The 19,295-nt window shown below is 40.4% G+C and overlaps 1 protein-coding gene across 4 annotated transcripts in view; it reads left to right on the plus strand.

The window, feature by feature from the left end:
* LOC111148923 (PDS5 cohesin associated factor A) overlaps positions 1 to 17,873 on the plus strand; it is a 140,079-nt gene extending 122,206 nt beyond the window's left edge. For 2 of the 4 annotated variants that reach the window (XM_022505714.1, XM_022505715.1), the window contains exons 30-34: positions 784 to 846; positions 1,560 to 1,705; positions 3,143 to 3,251; positions 5,805 to 6,157; positions 14,506 to 17,873. In XM_022505714.1, the coding sequence (XP_022361422.1) occupies positions 784 to 846; positions 1,560 to 1,705; positions 3,143 to 3,251; positions 5,805 to 6,157; positions 14,506 to 14,509 (675 nt within the window). In that variant the 3' untranslated portion in view covers positions 14,510 to 17,873. Of the gene's footprint in view, positions 1 to 783; positions 847 to 1,559; positions 1,706 to 3,142; positions 3,252 to 5,804; positions 6,162 to 14,505 lie in introns of those variants that run through there. The other 2 variants (XM_022505717.1, XM_022505716.1) reach the window with 2 other exon arrangements.
* The last annotated feature ends 1,422 nt before the right edge of the window (positions 17,874 to 19,295 follow it).

Genomic DNA, 19,295 nt, shown 5'->3' on the forward strand with positions numbered 1-19,295 from the left:
TTTGAAAGTAAACTTAATAAAACAAAAATAATTTTTTAAGTGAGAGTACTTAAAAAATTAATAAACTTCTTGGTCATAGTGAATCACTTGACTTATATGACGTCATTGTGGTTCCCATGGGTGCTGTTACCCAGATATTTTACAGAAGCATCAAAGTACTCTTAGGTTTCATGTAGGTCAAACTTTCAAGACATGAGTGTCCACATCAGGTTTAATTCATTGATGAACTGTTAAACATCACTGCCACCAGAGAACACTACAGCTCACTTGATTATATCTTGGAGGTGTATTTACCTACATGATGTGGATAGTCTTATGGTTGTAAGAAACACAGTACTTTCAATGAAAATGACCATTTTTTTTCAATGAGAATAATTTTCTTGAAATCCAGTGTGGAGTGATTTTAGTGAATATTAAGTGCTTAATATATGCACTGTACCATTTTGAATGCTTTGGGAATGAAGTAGGTTTTACAGTAGAGTAGAGAAAGTAGTTCAGTGAATAACCTGGAGACTATTTGCCCTGAACTATATGAAAAAGTAGGAATGTGTTTTATTTAAAATGTGATTTAAGTAATTGAACTCTGATATTTGCCAAGTCTTATGTGCCATTGAGTTAAAGCTGGAGTTGATGACATGGTTCCTTAAATATGCTTTATTTGAGGAATTAGTATGTATCCTGGCCCAAATGTAATTGTTATTGTGATGCACAGTGCCTGAAAAGTCTTGTTTGGACAGTGAAAATACACTTGTTCACTTGATTATTTTTTTTTTTTTTTGGTAGGATTTCTGTAATGACAAGAGTTACATTTCAGAAGAGACCAGAGTACTTCTGTTAACAGGAAAGGTATTATGTACTAGATAATTTGGAAATCTTTGTCTCATGTATATATTATTTCTGCTGTTCTTAGAAATAACTTTTAAATGTCCCATGGAATTTAGTTCCTGATTCTTAAGGATCGTATTGTGGATTGTAGCATCTTGTTCTCAGGCTTTTTTCTGCCCTAAGTGACTCTTGAATTATGATCATGTATTCTCATCAGTAGTAGTAGGCTTCAAATTACTCAGAATCCACAAAGCAGATTTTCTTGAAAAATGGTATAATAAATTTAGATATGTAAGATTTAAAAAAAGAAATAATTTTAAAGTATTAATGAGTTAGATAATTTATATTCTATAAAAGTACTATGACATCTAAAAGCAATAGAAATTTAATTTTTGATAAAAATAAGTGTCTAAACTGTTACTATATACTTGTAATTGTTTATTTGTACGACATTATATCTTATGTATTTTGCTGTGTGTTTCAGGGGTGCTTTTTATTTTGATTGAACAGTAGGAAATAATTAAATACTGCCTATTTAAGTAGAAGTAATACTTCTGACTTGTATTCAGACGAACCCAATTTTACAAAATTTATCATTTCTAATAAATTTAGAATTAAACTTTCCAAAGTAACAGTTTCTTGGCTTAGGCTAAACAGTATCTTTTACATGTGTCGAAATTTATGTGAATCCCTACAGTAAGGTATAAAATAACATGCATATGTGTAATTTTTAGCCAAAACCTGCTGGAGTACTAGGTGCAGTAAACAAGCCTTTATCAGCAACGGGAAGGAAACCGTATGTTAGAAGCACCGGAGCTGAGACTGGAAGCAACATTAATGTAAATTCAGAGCTAAACCCTTCAACCGGAAACCGATCAAGGCAATGTTTTTCCTCCACTTGTCTTTGTTACAATCACTCTCTACTTGTTTCATATTTTATTTTTACCTAAAGCACTAGATCACAAAAACAGACTTAAGGAAACATTTTGGCATAAAATAATAGTGCTGACTTTTAGTATAATTAATGATGGAAATTCAGAGTACACAATTAAATTTTGAACCCATGTAACATTCCAAGTGTGTAAAAAAGTAAATGGAACAGAAATGGAAAATAATTTCCTTTTTTTTTTTTTTTTTTTTTTTTTAAGATTTTCTTTATTTGAAAGAGAGAGAGTTTGAGAATGAGAGAGAGATCACAGGGAAGGGTAAGGGGAGAAGCAGACTCTGCACTGAGCAGGGAGCCCGATAGGGGGCTCGATCCCAGAACCCCAGGATCATGACCTGAGCTGAAGGCAGATACTTAACCAACTGAGCCACCCAAGAGCCCCAAATTTAAGAATATCTAATATATGTTACAACGAGTTTACATAGAAATGCCTATATAAAAAAATCGAACACTTGGGAAAACTATGATCATAAAACTCTTAAATTGAATTTATATGCATTTTAATTTTAACTCAAAATTAGTATAGCATGAGTTAAGATAAATTGTTACAACATTTCTACTTATAAGAATATTCCATGTTTATTTTAACATATCAGGTCTTTACCATGTTAGCTGCATAAAACTGCATAAAAATTTCTACCTGACCCTATTCTTATCAACACTAAAAATGGAAGCTTTTATAGATTTTTATTCTTACTCAGGAAATTTTAACTGTAAACTCAGTTGGCTTTGTTTTAAACACATTCTTAGCAGTAGAACCCCAAAATATAAAATAAAATAACATGGAACGTCTGTGGTTTACAGAAATGGTGGGTCTCAAAACTCCTCCCCTACGACCTCTTCTTCCAGCCCTCTTCCTTGCAGAGCATAACAACACAGACTGGAGGGGCGCCTGGCGGGCTCAGTGGAACACGCAGCTCTTGATCTCAGGGTTTGGAGTTCGAGCCCCACTTTGGGCCTAGAGGTTACTTAAAAATAAAATCTTAAAAAAAAATTAAAAACATACACACTAGAGACAACACAACTATGCACTGTTCATAATACACCGATCACTGTATTTTTACTCTGTTTAAGGGTTTCCTCTCCGCAAGAGAAATTCTTAGAACAGTTGTATGATTTTGTTTCTAAACAGCTATCTGTCTGTTGGTTTTAGGCAGTCATTAGTGTCCTACATTAGTAAGGTTAAAGAGAATCAGTAACACGATAGAATACAGCAGTGGTCTATAACCACAGAAGATCAGAATCTTGCTGACGTTGCGTCATTTGGCTGGGCTTCTAAATAGCCTGCGCTTGTTTCCTCATTGCCTAGTGAAAGGGTAGCCACTCTGTCCGCGTGAAATAAAGAAGCTTTGGTTTATTTTTCTTCAACAGGGAACAGAGTTCAGAGGCAGTAGAAACTGGAGTTAGTGAAAATGAAGAGAACCCTGTGAGAATTATTTCTGTCACACCTGTGAAGAATATTGACCCGGTAAAGAATAAGGTAAAATAAAATTTAACAAATGGATTTCTCGCAGAGATGATCGGTTTCATGGTAGACGTTAACGCAGCCCCCACTCGACCAGTGACTGTGGGCTCCGCATTCTCCGTTGGCGCACTTCGCCTCTTGCCGTGCTTTCACTGCGCCTCCTGTGTCCTTCTGCCGCACCGCTGCGCGCAGAACTGGAAAGACTAGGAATTCAGAGTTTTGAAGAACTTTCAAAGTTTATTGACTCCTATAAGGGATGTGTATACTGTTTTTATTTCTGTTATATTTTTTGAAAGTTAAATTTACGAGTAACCTTTTAAAATGTACTTGAGTTTTCGTTTAATGGCTACATTCTTTATTGAGGACCTTATAACTGTGGCACCCGATTTTCTTAACAGTATTGTGGCAGGAGAAAAACAACGGTAAGAATCAGACCTGAGTCTCCGTCCCGGCTCTGCTACTCATTGGCTGTGTGTTTATTTAGACAGATTGCTTGACTTCTCTGCGCTTCTGTTTAACTGTAGAATGAAACCGGTCACTTACCTCGGTAGCAATGGCATGGGAATACTATCACCTCTTTTCCTACAGAATCATATTCTCAGCATATTTATCTTTTTATTGCCCAGCATATATTTACAATACTCATCAAATGTTCTAGGAGTTGCCTTGGGGGACATAAACTACAAGATGGTACAGTTATTCCACAAGAGCTGAACTCTGCATATTCATTATGTGAATTCAAACTGAACTGATGAGGATACTTTTTTAGTCAGTCTTTCACTATTCAGCCTCTTGCTTTGTGTTATCTGAAGTTCGGTATGTCCATAGATTCAGATAACAGGGAGCCTCTCACTGCCAAAACTCTTGGAATTCAGAAACCAGTAGACTTGAATATTGTGGGATTCTTGTATAGAGTTAAACAGTCTTGATGTAAACAAACTTAGATGCAATAATGCATATTGCCACAGACATTCATTTAAACATACTTAACTTGTAGAAAGGGGCGGTACGAGGGATAAAAATGTTTATCTGGCACAAAGAACTATAATTTTTCTAGCCTGTGATCTAAAATGCTATGTAAGATATAAATTGATGTTATATGTCAGTTATACTTTAATAAAAGATAAATGGGATTTTTAAATTCTAATTTTTGAGAAGCCAAAATGTTAATTTATGATCAATCTATATTATTCCAAACCCTTATTTTAACTTTTTCATGCTTCCAAAGAATTTTTTAAGAATTTTTTTAATTTTTTGTTTTTTGTTTTTTTTTATAGATTCCATTAATTTATTTGAGAAAGAGAAAGTGAGCACAAACAGGGTGAGGGGCTCAGGGAGCCTGATGTGGGGCTCGATCCCAGGACTCTGGGATCATGACCTGAGCTGAAGGCAGACACTTAAACGACTGAACCACCCAGGCGCGAATGTTTTTGTTTTTAAAGATTTCATTCATTTATTTGACAGAGGGAGACACAGCGAGAGAGGGAATACAAGCAGGGGGAGTGTGAGAGGGAGAAGCAGGCTCGGTCCCAGAATCCCAGGATCATGACCTGAGCCAAAGGCAGCCGCTTAACAAATGAGCCACCCAGGCACCCTTCCAAAGAATGTTTTAACAAATTTCGATACAGCTCTGAACACACAGGAGTTGTATTTTGACAAAACTTAATCATCTCTCAGTCAGGTCTCCCATAAGTTAATGTTGTCATTTCTTTCCAAAGTCTGAATCCTCAGTCTTCTAGGCTCAAAAAACTGTCCCGTTGGTATACTAAAGGAAGAGAAAGATCTAAGAGAGTGTTTCTTGCTGACCAATTTTTCAAAGAGATTAATGCATAAACCAAATTACTATGTGTATAAAAACAAGCCAGCAAACTAGATACGGGTGTTCACAAATCAGGACATTCTTGAGGCGCCTGGGTAGCTCAGTCAGTTAAGCATCCAATTCTTGATTTTGGCTCAGATCAAGATCTCGGAGTTGGGATGTCAAGCCCCACACTGGACTCTGTGCTGGATGTGGAACCTGCTTAAGAGCTCTCTCCCTTTGCTACTGCCCCGCTCCATCTCTAAAGGGAAAAAAAGTCAGGACGTACTCCTGTTATTTACTGTGTGAGGGAGATTGGATTGTAATATGAAGGATGAGTGAAGGAAGTGGTTAAAAAAAGCAAGACGGAGCCCATGGATTCAGGCAAGAGGTGCCGCCTTTGTTGTCCGGAAGGAGTCTTCTCTTTCCTCGTACCCGTGGCTAACCAATGGGTTTCCTCTTTCATTTGCCTTTTAATGAGTTCTTCAAACATATGCACATGTACATAATATGCATAAATGTGTAAATACAGTCATGTGCATGATTTTTAATGCAATCTTTGTTCCTTTTAAAAAGTAACGTATTACTTTTTTTCTTGTCTTACCATTTTTACCTGTGCATACACATAAACTTAACATAACTTCCTTAAGGAGTTCAATAGAAGCCTTGGAATTCCCAGTCCTTGAGAATACTTTCAAAATAATTCATTCCAGTACAGATCTTGATATTTAAGGAATTTATGTTTATAGAATTATTTTGTGCTCTTTTAGGAGATCATTTCTGATCAGACCACCCAGGGCAACATCAGCAGTGACCGAGGAAAGAAAAGAAATGTAGCAGCAGCTGGCGCAGAGAACATCCAGCAAAAAACAGATGAGAAAGTAGATGAATCAGGACCACCTGCCCCTTCCAAACCCAGGAGAGGACGCCGACCCAAGTCTGAATCTCAGGGCAACGCAACCAAAAATGACGACATAAACAAACCTCTGGGCAAAGGAAGAAAGAGAGCGGCGGTCGGTCAGGACAGCCCCGGGGGTCTGGAAGCAGGTAATGCCAAAGCACCGAAACTGCAAGACGGAGCCAAAAAGGCAGCACCAGCAGAGAGACAGATTGACTTACAAAGGTAACGGGGGCCGTTCTGTCTGGACCACATTGAGACGTTTTGTTTTCTTTTTAGCATGTGCCAGTCACCCCCAAACTCCGAGGCATTTGGGTCTGCAAACAGCCCTTTGTTTCCTGAGTAGGTTATAACGGCGTTGCTTTCGATCTCATAACCTCCAGGATGCCAGTTTGAAGAGAGATCTTGTTTCTTTTGGTTAATTTTTAATTAGGATATCGTGTTTTGCATTTCTGCTTACTGGCAAGGACAGTACTAAATTTTGCTCAGTATCCTTCACATAGTTACATGGGCTTTCCTTCATTTAAAGGGCTGCCTTTGGGTAAAAAGGTCTCAGGGTGGGGCACCTGGGTGGCTTAGTTCTGTGTCTGCCTTCGTCTCAGGTCGTGATCCTGAGGTCTTGGGATCCAGCCCCAAGTCAGACTTGTGCTCAGCGGGGAGCCTGCTTCTTCCCTGCCCTCTGCTGCTTCCCTGCTTCTGCACTCTTGCTCTTTGCCAAACAGATAAATTCTTTTTTAAAAAGCGGGGGTCTTGGGGCGCCTGGATGGCTCAGTGGGTTAAAGCCTCTGCCTTCGGCTCAGGTCATGATCCCAGGGTCCTGGGATCGAGCCCCGCATTGAGCTCTGGGCTCACCGGGAAGCCTGTTCTCTCTCTCCCACTCTCCCTGCTTGTGTTGCCTCCCTTGCTGTGTTTCTCTCTGTCAGATAAATAAAAATTTTTTAGATCTTAAGAAAGTATAATAAATAATACCTTCTTCAAAGGACTGTCTTAAGAATTAAATGGATCAATAAATATAAAGCACTTAACCAAGTGCTCAGTCATTGTTGTAAACATGGTTTGGAATTCTAGTTTCTCTACCCTTTAATACACTTTCCAGTTACACAAAAGTTGAATAGTTTCTTCAAGATGGCCAGAACTTTCTGAAGGGTTTCTAAAATTCTATTCTAGCCGTTCCATTACTACTGATTACCACACACAGGCCACTTGGGCCACCTGACCTGACCTCTCATTCACTGTGCTTTTTTTGCTTCTAACCCAAATATCCAGGGTACTTACTTGCTCCCTGAAAGTGTTTTCAGTAACCACCAGACCTTGTCTCTGATTAGCACCTGGTAAAGCTCTCTACTTCTGCTGCACGATGTGCCCCAACATCACCAAACCAACAAAAACAGCTTCCATGCCAGAGACTGCTTAAAAATAGTACTGAGCCTTCTTGAAAATCTAAAAATGTCTTGAGTGAAAAACACCTTAGAGTTCTCGAGTATGCTGGCTAGTAAGTCACAGGGGGCAGTGTGTTAGCCAAAACAGGAGTTCTGTGATGGTTTCATATTCTCAGTGAAGCTAGGTGGTTAAATTAGATGTACTTGACAGCACTGTACTGGGTTAACTCAGTAGAATAGATCAGATATTTTGCGCACATATTTCAGAAACTTGTGATCGAACTGTCCACTACTAATTTAACAAAACTTAGAAGTACATTCTGAAACTTTCTCCTAGGCTTCCTTTTATCTTTTCCTAAACCTGATATACAAGTCTGCCCTTCCATTCTAGCTTTATCACTTAAGCCTGGAATCCTGGTGAACTGCTGAGTGCAAGTTCACATACTCCACCAACTACCGCGCATGATCCCCTCTCGTGTAGAGCTGAATGCCTCGTAGGCACATCCGTATTGCTCCTGGTACCGCCATCCGTTCTTTCAACGAATACTCAGCTGATTAGAGTGCCGGGCATTGTGCTGGGTGTTGGCGATACAAATGTATCCGAAGTGGAAAGGTTCTTGCCCTTATTTCCCTAGCATGTCAGCTCCAGAAGAGACCAGAAAACTTTCGCATTTGGTCTGTTGAATGATACAGTAAAAGTATAGGATTTTTTTTTTTTTTTTTTTTAAGATACATTTACTTGACAGCACAGGCAGGGGAAGCAGCAGAGGGAGAGGGAGGAGCAGGCTTCCCGCTGAGCAGGGAACCTGATGTGGGGTTTGATCCCAGGACCCTGGGATCATTACCCGAGCCGAAGTCAGACACTCAACCAGCAGAGCCACCCAGGCACTCTTAGGATTTTCTTTTTTTTTTTTTTAAAGATTTTATTTGTTTATTTGACAGAGAGAGATCACAAGTAGACAGAGAGGCAGGCAGAGAGAGGGAAGCAGGCTGAGAGCCCGATGCGGGACTCGATCCCAGGACCCTGAGATCATGACCTGAGCCGAAGGCAGCGGCTTAACCCACTGAGCCACCCAGGCGCCCACTCTTAGGATTTTCTTAATTACTACATAAAACAATGAAATTCCAGCACATCCTATAACATGGATGAACCCTAAGGACATTGTGCTAAGTGAAATGAGCCATACCCCAAAAGACAGATGTCGTTTGATTCACTTTATCTGAGCTACCTAGAGCCATCACATTCGTATACACAGAAAGTGGAGTGGTGGCCGCCAGGGTGATGAGGGAGTAGTAAGTTCTAGTGTTCAGTGGGTACACAGAGTTTCATTTGGGGAAGAGGAAAACATTCTAGAAATGAATGGCCTTAATTGTACAACATTGTAAATGTACTTAATGCCACTGAATTTTGTACTTAAAAGTGGTTAAAGTGGTAAATGTTAAGTCATAAATTTTATTACAACAAAAAAAATTGCTACATATGAAAAATGATCTCCAACACTTGTATTATGAGCCAGGGTCAATTCTAAGGTCTTTGTTAGTCTATTAAATCCTTAAAACACCTCTTTGTGGTAAGTTCTATCATTATTCCCAGGTCACAAAGAATAGGAAACCCAGGTGTAGGGACCCCACATAGCTTTTGGTCTCTGCTTATATAAATACTGGGACCAGGATTAAACCCTCCAGAGTTTGTAACTGCCATGTAAATTGTATTTTAAATAAAATTAAGTCTTGATTTTTAAGGCACTACACATGCACACAAAACTGGTATAACAGAGTGCTTTGAAAATACTTCTAGCGGCGCCTGGGTGGCTCAGTCTGTTAAGTATCTGCCTTCAGCTCAGGACATGATCCCTGGGTCCTGGGATCAAGACCTGCATGGGGCTCCCTGCTCGTTGGGAAGCCTGCTTCTCCCTCTCCCTCTTCCCTGGCTTGTGTTCCCTCTCTCTCGCTGTCTTTCTGTCAAATAAATAAAATCTGGGGGAAAAAAAAAAGAAAGGAAAATACTTCTATACTTTATTTTCTTGTGTGCCTTAAATAGCTAATGTAGTTCATAAGTGTAATAGTTTCCATAATGGAGTCCATTTGCATTGTTAATTTTTATAACTCTTATGTAAAAAGCTAGTTTAGTTAGTTATTTTTAAGTTTATTTAAGTTATGTCTGTACCCATCATGGGGCTCAAACTTAAGACCTTGCGATCAATAGTCGCATGCTCTTCCAGCTGAGCCAACCAGGAACCCCTAAAGCTATTTTATTTAAAATAACCACAGGTTAAGCCAAACAGACCAACTATCGTCATCTTTTTAACCTCTTTTGGAGTACATGCAAACAAAAGCCCCTGCTTGTTAGCATCAGGGAGGAATAAATCAAGCAGTAGATCAGAGTTTCTTGGAAGCAGCACACTTAAAGAAAAGGAAGCACCCCATGCTAAGAACATTGTCAGACTGATGAAAATTGGGTAGAATAATGTGCAGAATATATTTGGGGTGGGGCTCGGCATATTTATTAATAAAATAATAGTAATAATAGGGAAAGGTTGTTAAACATCTATTTGCCTTGCCAGCAGTCAGTATGAAGCAGATACAAGGCTAGGTTAGAGGTAAGGAGACCTGAACACACTGTCTGTGGGCACCTGGCTGGTGCCACGCAGAGCATGACTTGGGGCCCAGGAGCATCCCTTAGTAAGCACCCCAGTGTGCTGGTCCCCCCTGTAGTTTGCCATATTTTGAAACATTTTTTAAATAACTGAACATTCCTAACTCTGTTTTTCCTCTTAAGATACTGTGTAATGATGTCAAAGATAACGTATAGTTCCCACCAAAAGACGGAATAAGCACACCAAGTCAAAAGTTCCTTATTTGTGATTCAGCTGGTATTTTAACCATCTCAGCTTAAGGAGAAATGTTAAATGGTCAAAATCCTGAAGGTACTGGCTTCGTTTTTATTTCATGGTGGGACTGTAGCTTCCACCTTCCTACAAGGTTAAACCTACTTCTCATTGGGGCATCTGGCTGGCTCAGTAGAGCGTGCCACTCTTGATCCCGGGGTCGTGAGTTCGAGCCCCATGTAGGGCATAGACTTGACTTAAAAATTAATAAATAAAAGTAAACATACTTCTCATTTACTACAAGTATTACTTGTGATTGATTTGACATCCCACCTGTATTTGCCTGAGACTGGTGTGGATCCCATACAGATTAAAGCCCATAATTACAGTTCCCAGCATAGAGCTAATCCAGCGCCTCCAGCCCTGTGTCAGGTCGTCATTAACATTTCAGGCAGCTGATTACTAAGAAAAGATAGAGGGTTGCGGAGCTTGAGAGCCATCGAACACTACATCTGTGAGTGCCGGATGACCCCAGGGTGATCGCTTGCTTATTGCCCTGGAGACTCAAAGCCTCCCTGGTGGAGTGAGATCTGAACGCAGTTCGGCCCGGGCTTGAAGCGAGTCTTGGAGGCGAGACTGTGGTACGTCGGGCGCCGTGCCCTAGTGCCTCCCTGTGGCCCCGCGCTCTAACTTCAGGTGCCACGTCAGTCTCTTCCCTAACCTTGCATTATTCTTCATACCTTTCACTTGATTGATTTGTTACTTGCCAGCTGGTCCGTTCCCGCTCTGGTCACAGGTTTCCACAATAACGTCCAAAAAGACCCCCTCCCCTTGACATTACCCAGTCTGCTTTACTCCGCGTCTTCGCCGGCCCTCTGCGGGTGCGGGTCCTCTCGGCGGCCAGGCCACACCTCCTGCTAGCACCGCCCCTCGCAGTCTCGCTCCGTCTTCTGGCTTGATACGTGTAGTACAATTATGTGATTTTATTATTAGTGAAAACCATTTTGGGGACCCCAGGATATGCCAGCCACAGTCTAGATACTTCTGTACGCCACCCTGCTTAATCCTGCAGCACTCTTCGGTAGGACTCTTTTTTTTTTTTTTTTTTTTAATTTTTATTTATTTATTTGACAGAGAGAGATCACAAGTAGACAGAGAGGCAGGCAGAGAGAGAGAGAGGGAAGCAGGATCTCTGCTGAGCAGAGAGCCCGATGCGGGACTCGATCCCAGGACCCTGAGATCATGACCTGAGCCGAAGGCAGCGGCTTAACCCACTGAGCCACCCAGGCGCCCTTCGGTAGGACTCTTGATAAATGGTAGCCTCTAGAGCTGCTCTAATACCGCGCCAGCACTTGTAGTGTGTAGCGCGCGCTGACCCTCTAGAATTCCTCTTACTCGGTCCTCTTCCTGAGAATATTAGGTCAATAATAATTGCTTTTAGTATGATTCCTACTTGTATAATTTATTTATTAATTCAAGGGTGGATATTTTATCCAAAACATGGATAGTATATACAGAAATTTACTGGCCTAGATTTTGCTTCTTTAATCTGGGAGTTGATGCTGAGCATTTTTTTTTTTTAATATTTTATGTATTTATTTGACAGAGATCACAAGTAGGCAGAGAGGCAGACAGAGAGAGAGAGGGAAGCAGGCTGTTGGCTGAGCAGAGAGCCCGATGCGGGACTCGATCCCAGGACCCTGAGATCATGACCTGAGCCGAAGGCAACGGCTCAAGCCACTGAGCCACCCAGGCGCCCAGATGCTGAGCATTTTACTTGTAAACTTATCTATAGAATTTTTAGATACCTTTGGAATTTTGCAGCAAATATATTATTCCCTCAGCTGTTGCATGTGTGTGCGTGCGCATACACACTCATGTTCAGTAAATGTGCCTGTCTGTATTTTGGGCTATATTTGGGATTGTTACTTGAGAAAATTCCTGGAATTTATCCTATACATTTATAATAATTAGCCATTTGTTTATTTATGGTCAGGAAACAGTATCTGACAACTGGACAATTAATGTTGGTTTTCTGAGTTTTGGGTGAAGGGTAGATCAGCGTTTCAGTTACTAAGTTTACTTGTTTTTTCTTTGTTTTTGAGCTGTTATCCAGATGGCAAACAGTCCAAACATTTTGCATTGAAAATGTATTTTTTAGGTCTGTTGATTCTTCAGTATGTTTTGCTTACACTTAAGGCTAAATGTTTTTTTTTAAAGATTTTGTTTATTTATTTGACAGAGAGACAGCGAGAGAGGGGAACACAAGCGTAGGGGGTTGGGAGAGGGAGAAGGAGGCTTCCTGCTGAGCAGGGAGCCTGATGCGGGGCTCGATCCCAGGACCCTGGGATCATGACCTGAGCCAAACACAGATGCTTAATGACTGAGCCACCCAGGCACCCGAGGGCTAAATTCTTCCACAACGAAGAGACTATCAGGAGATACCAGTGGAGAAAGAGTCCTTAAATTCGGGACTTCTGAAGAAACTAAACATAAAGAAATTATCTGTAGGAAAGTAGACTGTAGTTTTCCCTTCTTTGGATGAGTATGTTTTGCTTAGCATGCTTAGTGTAGAAGTGTTCAAGAATCTGGGATTTTTTTTTTTTTTTTTAAGCAAAGAATTTCCTACTTCCTGTGCTCATTTGTGTATTGAGAAAGTTTCCTGTCATTACCTGGGTTCATATCTTAAAATCATAGTAACCCCTAAGTATGTATCCTCATGAGTCACAGAACCGCTTTGATATGAGTACTTTTTCAGTAACAGGTGAATTTTTATCAAAATAGTACGACATTTCTTAGGAGCCAGGTGCTTGGATATGATGACAGGTCACTTTGGGACAGAGTATCCAGTGCATGGAATTCTTCCAGTGATCTGGATCATTTAAGTCTGTGAGAGCACCCAGGAAGATACTGAGAACTCAGAGCTGGGAAAGGGAAGCTTCCTGAAGGTGCAGTAGGCAGCTTCTGGAAGATTTTTTGATAGAACATTAAATCTGTTTTATATATTATAACAAGTTAAGTCTTCTTAAGAATCTTAATCACTTAGGTTGTTTTCTAAGCGCTGTCATCTTAGTGACACGATTCCGTAAGATTCCATATGTAGTGGATGCATGTAAACAACTTCCTTACCTTTCTGCCAAGTCTGGAATTGTTGCAGAGGAGACCCAGTTTGAATACTGATATGGCTAAGGAAAGACGGAGAAATGACAGGCCAGGTGGTTAATAATGCCTTGCCTCTACATTGAACAACCACAGGCCGACCTGAATGCCCCTTTTGGAGGCAAAAGAAAACAAATCTAGGAGAGGACAAGCCCAGCATGCTTACTTTCTCCCACCCCTCGCCTCTCAACTATTAGATAGCTGGGTTCCTTCTCCTCCCAAAGAGGAGTTAGGTGAGAGAAGAGAGACCATATCCCCCATGCTCATGCTTCCAGAAATCAGACTGTCTCTCCTTACTGGGGAAATGGGACCAGTGGGGATTTGATGCCTCTAAATTTTCCTCCTTGTTTTTTTGTTTATTTGTTTTGGTTTGGTTTTGGTATACTGAAATGCATGTGTTTGGGGAGACCCTGGGTGGCTCAGTTGGTTGAGTGTCTGACTTCGGCTCAGGTCATGATCTCAGGGTTCTGGAATCCAGCCCCACATCAGGCTCCATGCTCCGTGGGGAGTCTGCTTCTCCCTCTGCATCTGCCCCTCCCTCTGCTCAGGCGCTCTCTCTCAAATACATAAATAAAATCTTTTAAAAAAATAAATAAGATGGATGTGTTTACCCAGTTCAGAAGTCAGAACTTCTTTGCTGCTTATAAATAGTGCCCAGTAGGGCGCCTGGGTGGCTCAGTTGGTTAGGCAACTGCCTTCGGCTCACGTCATGATCCTGGAGTCCTGGGTTCGAGTCCCAAATCGGGCTCCCAGCTCTACAGGGAGTCTGCTTCTCCCTCTGACCTTCTCCCCTCTCATGCTCTCTCTCACTATCTCTCTCTCAAATAAATAAATAAAATCTAAAAATTAAAAAAAAAAAAAAAAGTTTAAAAAAAGTGCCCGGTAACTTTTTTTCTGTAATACAATTTTGAAATAATACTAATGACAAATTATAGTTATTTCAAATAAATAGCTTTTATTGTTTTGTTATTGTAAGCAGATCTGCCATTGGGTAGCAGCACCTAATGGCTGAAAATAAGAACTTCATTGGTATTTTGTGTTTATATAGTTTAGAGAAGGATTCCTTAAAACAAGGTCTCAGATGAAAAATGGGAAAATAATTTTGAGATTTTTAGATAATAACTATAGAAATGAAGTAATTCTGGTTTGGTGTGTTTTCCTGTTTATGTCTTTTCTAACTTTGCTTTCTTCTACTCCCCTCCCCAAGGTAAAAAGAAAACTCATTTGCAGAGGGAGAAAATGAAAGCCAAGCAGAAGCAGGCTCCAGCTTCTGCAAAAACTTGGATTCAAAATGTCCCTAAACAGAAGATGAAGTTAACTTCAGAACACACTTTCTGCCTTGAAAACTGAAAGAAACTATTACTTCCTTTTCACATGACCACAAGTCCTTTGATGGAAATGTACAGCAGAAACTCTTGAGAGAGAGGCTAAAGCAACTCTATTCTTCCCTTCCCCTAGACTTTTCTTAGGAAAAGTCAATAATTAAGCAAATTGCTTAACACTTGGTTCCAGTTCCTGCATATCTGGAGTTTAAAGGCATAATACACCATTGATTTCCATGCTGCAGTTGTTATTTTAAAGAAAGTAACAGGATGTCCTTACACTGACACTGAAAATTCATCAGTTTTAGAGCCAGGAATTCCCATGTTACACAGAAAACAAACAAACAAAAAAATAGAAGTCTACTGAATTAATTTTTTAGAAGAAAAGAGATCAGATTAAATATTTCTTTGTTTTTCCTTTTGGAAACTTTTATGTATAATTCTTTCTGCCTGCCTACTTTTCTGCAAAAATGAGATGTACAGATTTCAGTTCCCTGCTATGAAAAGTGATGTGGTGGCAATTTTATAAATGTTGCTTTCTGATTTTTATCAGAGTGAGAAAATAATTAAAATTATTATTGATTTCATATCACTTCATATTTTGATTTCCCCTCCATTTTAGTCTAATATAATTTGCAATAAATGTACATATTGTTGTTTGTTTCATAAAGCATATCACTTTAAAATGGTTTTTACTCCTGTGATTATGTTGGAATATTTGGAATTTTAAAGGAGTAAAGACTGCCCAGCATTTGGTTTTATAATGTTTGTCACCAGATTTTTATTATTGATGTAAAGAAAAAGTCAATTTTTTTAAATAGTTGGACTTTGGCAGCTTTGTAGGGAAAGTTGGAGGTGTTTAGGATGGCTATCAAGCTTCAGCATTGTGCTGATGGGAAATAAGTATTTTGCTTTTGTCTGCCGGTCTGGGCTCAGTTTTTATGTTTATTTTAGAAGACAACTGTTGCATCAATATATTGTTTCTTGGCATTGTTCAGCATAGGTAATGTGTGCACTTTTTGTGTACACATACTCATATTTAAGTTTTTTGCATAAAATAAATGCTTCTAGATGTCCTATGGTAGTCTTTTTTAATCTCTTTACCATATTGTTTTCTTGTGAGTTTCTTTTTATGTAAAGGGCTAAAGTCATAAATAACATGATTACAGTCAACTCTCCATTATCTATATAAAACAGTGACTATGCCTCGGGTTTCAGGTTTTGCAGTCGTAATTGAAATCACAAACTTAATGAAACCAAGTATATTGCAAGAGCTAATCAGGAGGAACTTGAACTTTGTCCTCCTTCATGCTCAGAGTTGTAGCTGCCCCCCATTCTGTACTTGAGGCTCTTTCCCAAGCCCTCACTGAATGTGCTCACTCGGTTCCTTGCACATTCCTAGTGAGGGTCAGAAGACATAAATGACACTTGCATTAGAACTTGGTCTTAGGAGGCTGTAGTCTACAAGGGATGTAAAAGAGCGAACGTGAGCTATGTCAGAAAATAATTATGATGTTAAATGTGAAATTGGCTAGCAGTAAATGTCACTTATCTCATAGATAATCAAGAGTTGGCTGTATATTGACTCAGTGAAAGATGGGTAATTCTTTCAAATATGCATGTACACACATTGAGGTATCAGATGACGGTTAGGGAACAGTGGATACAAGTGACAAATACCTTTGAAAAGGGCAAGAAAAGCCCTCACTCTTCTTGTTGCCTCTTCATAACCCTTTAGAAGGAAAGTATAAAATATTGCCTCCAACACGCTGAAAAAGAATATCTATGCATAAGCATCAGAGAAGTCCCTCAAGCAAACAGTGAACATGTATATTTAGAAAGATTTTAAAGTGCTCTTAGCCTCAGACATCTTGATTCTTAAGGCCACTGATCTGTCACCAATAAGAAGCACACTGGTAGGGACCTTTTCAACTCCTTTTGATTACTCAGAGTCACAGCTGACTAGATTACCTAGTGTTAAGTCATATTTATAACATAATGTAGCAGAACCATTTGCATCTGTTTGTGGCTGCTTCGATTTTTTTTGCAGGAGAGGAGTTCAGCTAAAAGGATTTGGTCCACAGGTGTATGTAAATGGCCCCCCTGGTTCATTAATCCGAGGCAAGCGTCTGGCACTAAGGGAAGGGAGAGTAGGCAGATGAAAAGATTGAGATGATGCGGAGGGACTTAAGGGACATTTGTCAGTTTTCCTTTGAAAAAAGGAAAAAGTTAAATCCCTTAGGAATTTGATATTCACATCTCAGAGAAATACAACACAAAGTGCAGACTTACATTTGAGAATTAATGTTAACCCTTTGTGTCTAGTTTGAAGCTTCTTGTATTTGTCTAAAACTACAAGCCAGAATTTTGTATCTCCTTTGATAAAAAGTGTGTATAATGTAAAGTAGTTTTGCATATTCTTGTGCTGCACATGGGCTGAATTTTTAAAAATTTTTTTAAAGACTTGAAGCAGAACCTTGTAATTTGTGTAAATGATGAGTGTAAAATCCTACCATAAAATGCTAAAAATTTGCATTGTTTCAAATAAAACCAAGAAATGCAGCATTATATAGTAGTGTGGAACCCTGAATATTCATGTACCCCCTGGTATGTCACAAGCTGATAAAATATCTGCATATCCTCACAAATCAAATGTAATCATAAATTGAAAAAATCAAGCCTTCAAACTTACTGGCTACGTACTATGATCTGACCTACAGTGACAGGGAGAACATAACAGATGATAAATTCTGATAGACATTTGCAAAACTTTAGAAGTTGTTTTTTTACCCAAGAACTTAAAAGTGGCCTTTCATTTATACCAATACATCTCTTTATTGCACGTTTTGGACATGCACATTTTAAGTTTAAAAACTGATGGAGAGCAAGCAAATTGCATGTATCTGGAATAAGAAATGCACAGAATGAGAAATAAAGCTAGCTATCCTGCCTGGTTCTGTATTTTACCCTCAATGGGATTATCACTCTACACCTTGGTATTTGTATTGTCAAGACTTTACGGCCTCCACGATTCACATGGACAAACTGTTCATATAAACCACTGGAGAACAGCCAAGTTTCAAACAGTCTGACGACAAGCTTTGCAGCCTGCCTCAAGAGTAATGATGGCACTGCTCACAAGAAGTAAATGTTGGCCATAAGCCAGTAACAATGTAGAACAATGGAAACGAATGTGCATAACCGCATACCTCCTCAGCCTGTAAGTCAGAGCTCTAAGTTTTCACTTCCGTAAGAGTAATAAACCTTCTTAACTTAAGCTTGTGTCTTCTTTGAAAGGCCAAGTGGGACGCCTGGGTGGCTCAGGCAAACATCTGACTTCAGCTCAGGTCATGATTTTGAGGTTCTGGGATTGAGCCCCACATCGGGTTCCCTGCTCAGCAGGGCCCTGCTTCTCCCTCTCCTGCTCCCCCTGCTTGTGCACACTCGTTCTTTCCCTCTGTCTCTCTCAAATAAAAAAAGATGAAAGGCCAGCAGGAACATGTGGGTCCCGTTTCTAAGGAATCTGGGCCAGGATGGTGATCAGGATTTCAATTTTGGGGTATTTCTCAAATAACATCCATCGATACTGACTACCAACTAAAGGCACTTTCCTTGCCCCTCGTTCTCCAGTTACTCCTATTCTCCAGCAAAGACCATGCATTCTGAATAAAATCCATTCCTTTTAAGAAATAGCCCTGTATCAGATTCGGCAAGAAGCCTGGAAAGCAGTCCGTCGGGGGTCATTTACACATGGAAGGAGGAAGGTCCGAGTCTCCAGATGCCAGCAAAATCTGAAGGGTCATGGGTAGCGATTTTCCTCATTACAGGTGTTCGGTTATTTCATCTGTACAGACTAGACACAATGCCAGAGGCTTTCATCGAGCACAACTGGTGTGGGGCCTTCGGAGCACCAGCAGTGTAAAGCAAATGGCACACAGGCAGGTATGACTGTTTCAGGTGATACATTGTCTGGACTTCAGAGCCTTAACAGATGCTGTAGAAACAAAACGTACCTTTTCTTTATAGAGAGATGCAACTCTGAGAACCGTTAGAGGAGATGTAGGCTCTGAAAAAAGGATTGGGCTGAGCAAGCCTCTGCCTCACAAGGAGCTGGATCTGATGCAGGAGGCGGCTGGTCAGGTTGAGGACTGCCACAGCAGAGGTGACCGTCGGGAGGGGCAAACTGCCGCAGGGGAAGGACCAGGAAGAAGCCTGCTGGCTGGGCCACACGAACACCGGGCACTTGCCGCGCGTGAAGCGTTCCTCCCTCTGTAAACTGGAAGACCTGGTCCCAGCCCCCAAACCTTGCTCACCCGCTGTCCTGAGTGCACTCCCCTCCCAAGCACAAATTGGGGTGTGCTGACTATCCTGTGGCTTCCTTGGACAAACTCTGTGTAACCGTAGAGCCTTACTATGCTTCTCCAAAGAGTAAATTCTGGTGGGGACCCAGGCAGTGTCCCCTTGAAGCACCTCCCTTAGTTTTGTTCTCAGCGTTTTTAAAAGACTCACCCTGATGGCCATACACCCTCAGCCCAAAAAAAGTGCTGAGACCATTTTCCTCTAAAAGGTTTGGCAGTTTAGCCATCTGGTTTTACCTGGCTTACAATGGAGTGTACCCGTCAAGAAACGGGCCAGCTTTAGAACACGAGAGGAACCTGCCCCTTTGCGACCTACC

Source organism: Enhydra lutris, unplaced genomic scaffold (assembly GCF_002288905.1).
Source record: "Enhydra lutris kenyoni isolate GAN:26980312 unplaced genomic scaffold, ASM228890v2 scaffoldscaffold21, whole genome shotgun sequence".
NCBI classification, from domain to species: domain Eukaryota; kingdom Metazoa; phylum Chordata; class Mammalia; order Carnivora; family Mustelidae; genus Enhydra; species Enhydra lutris.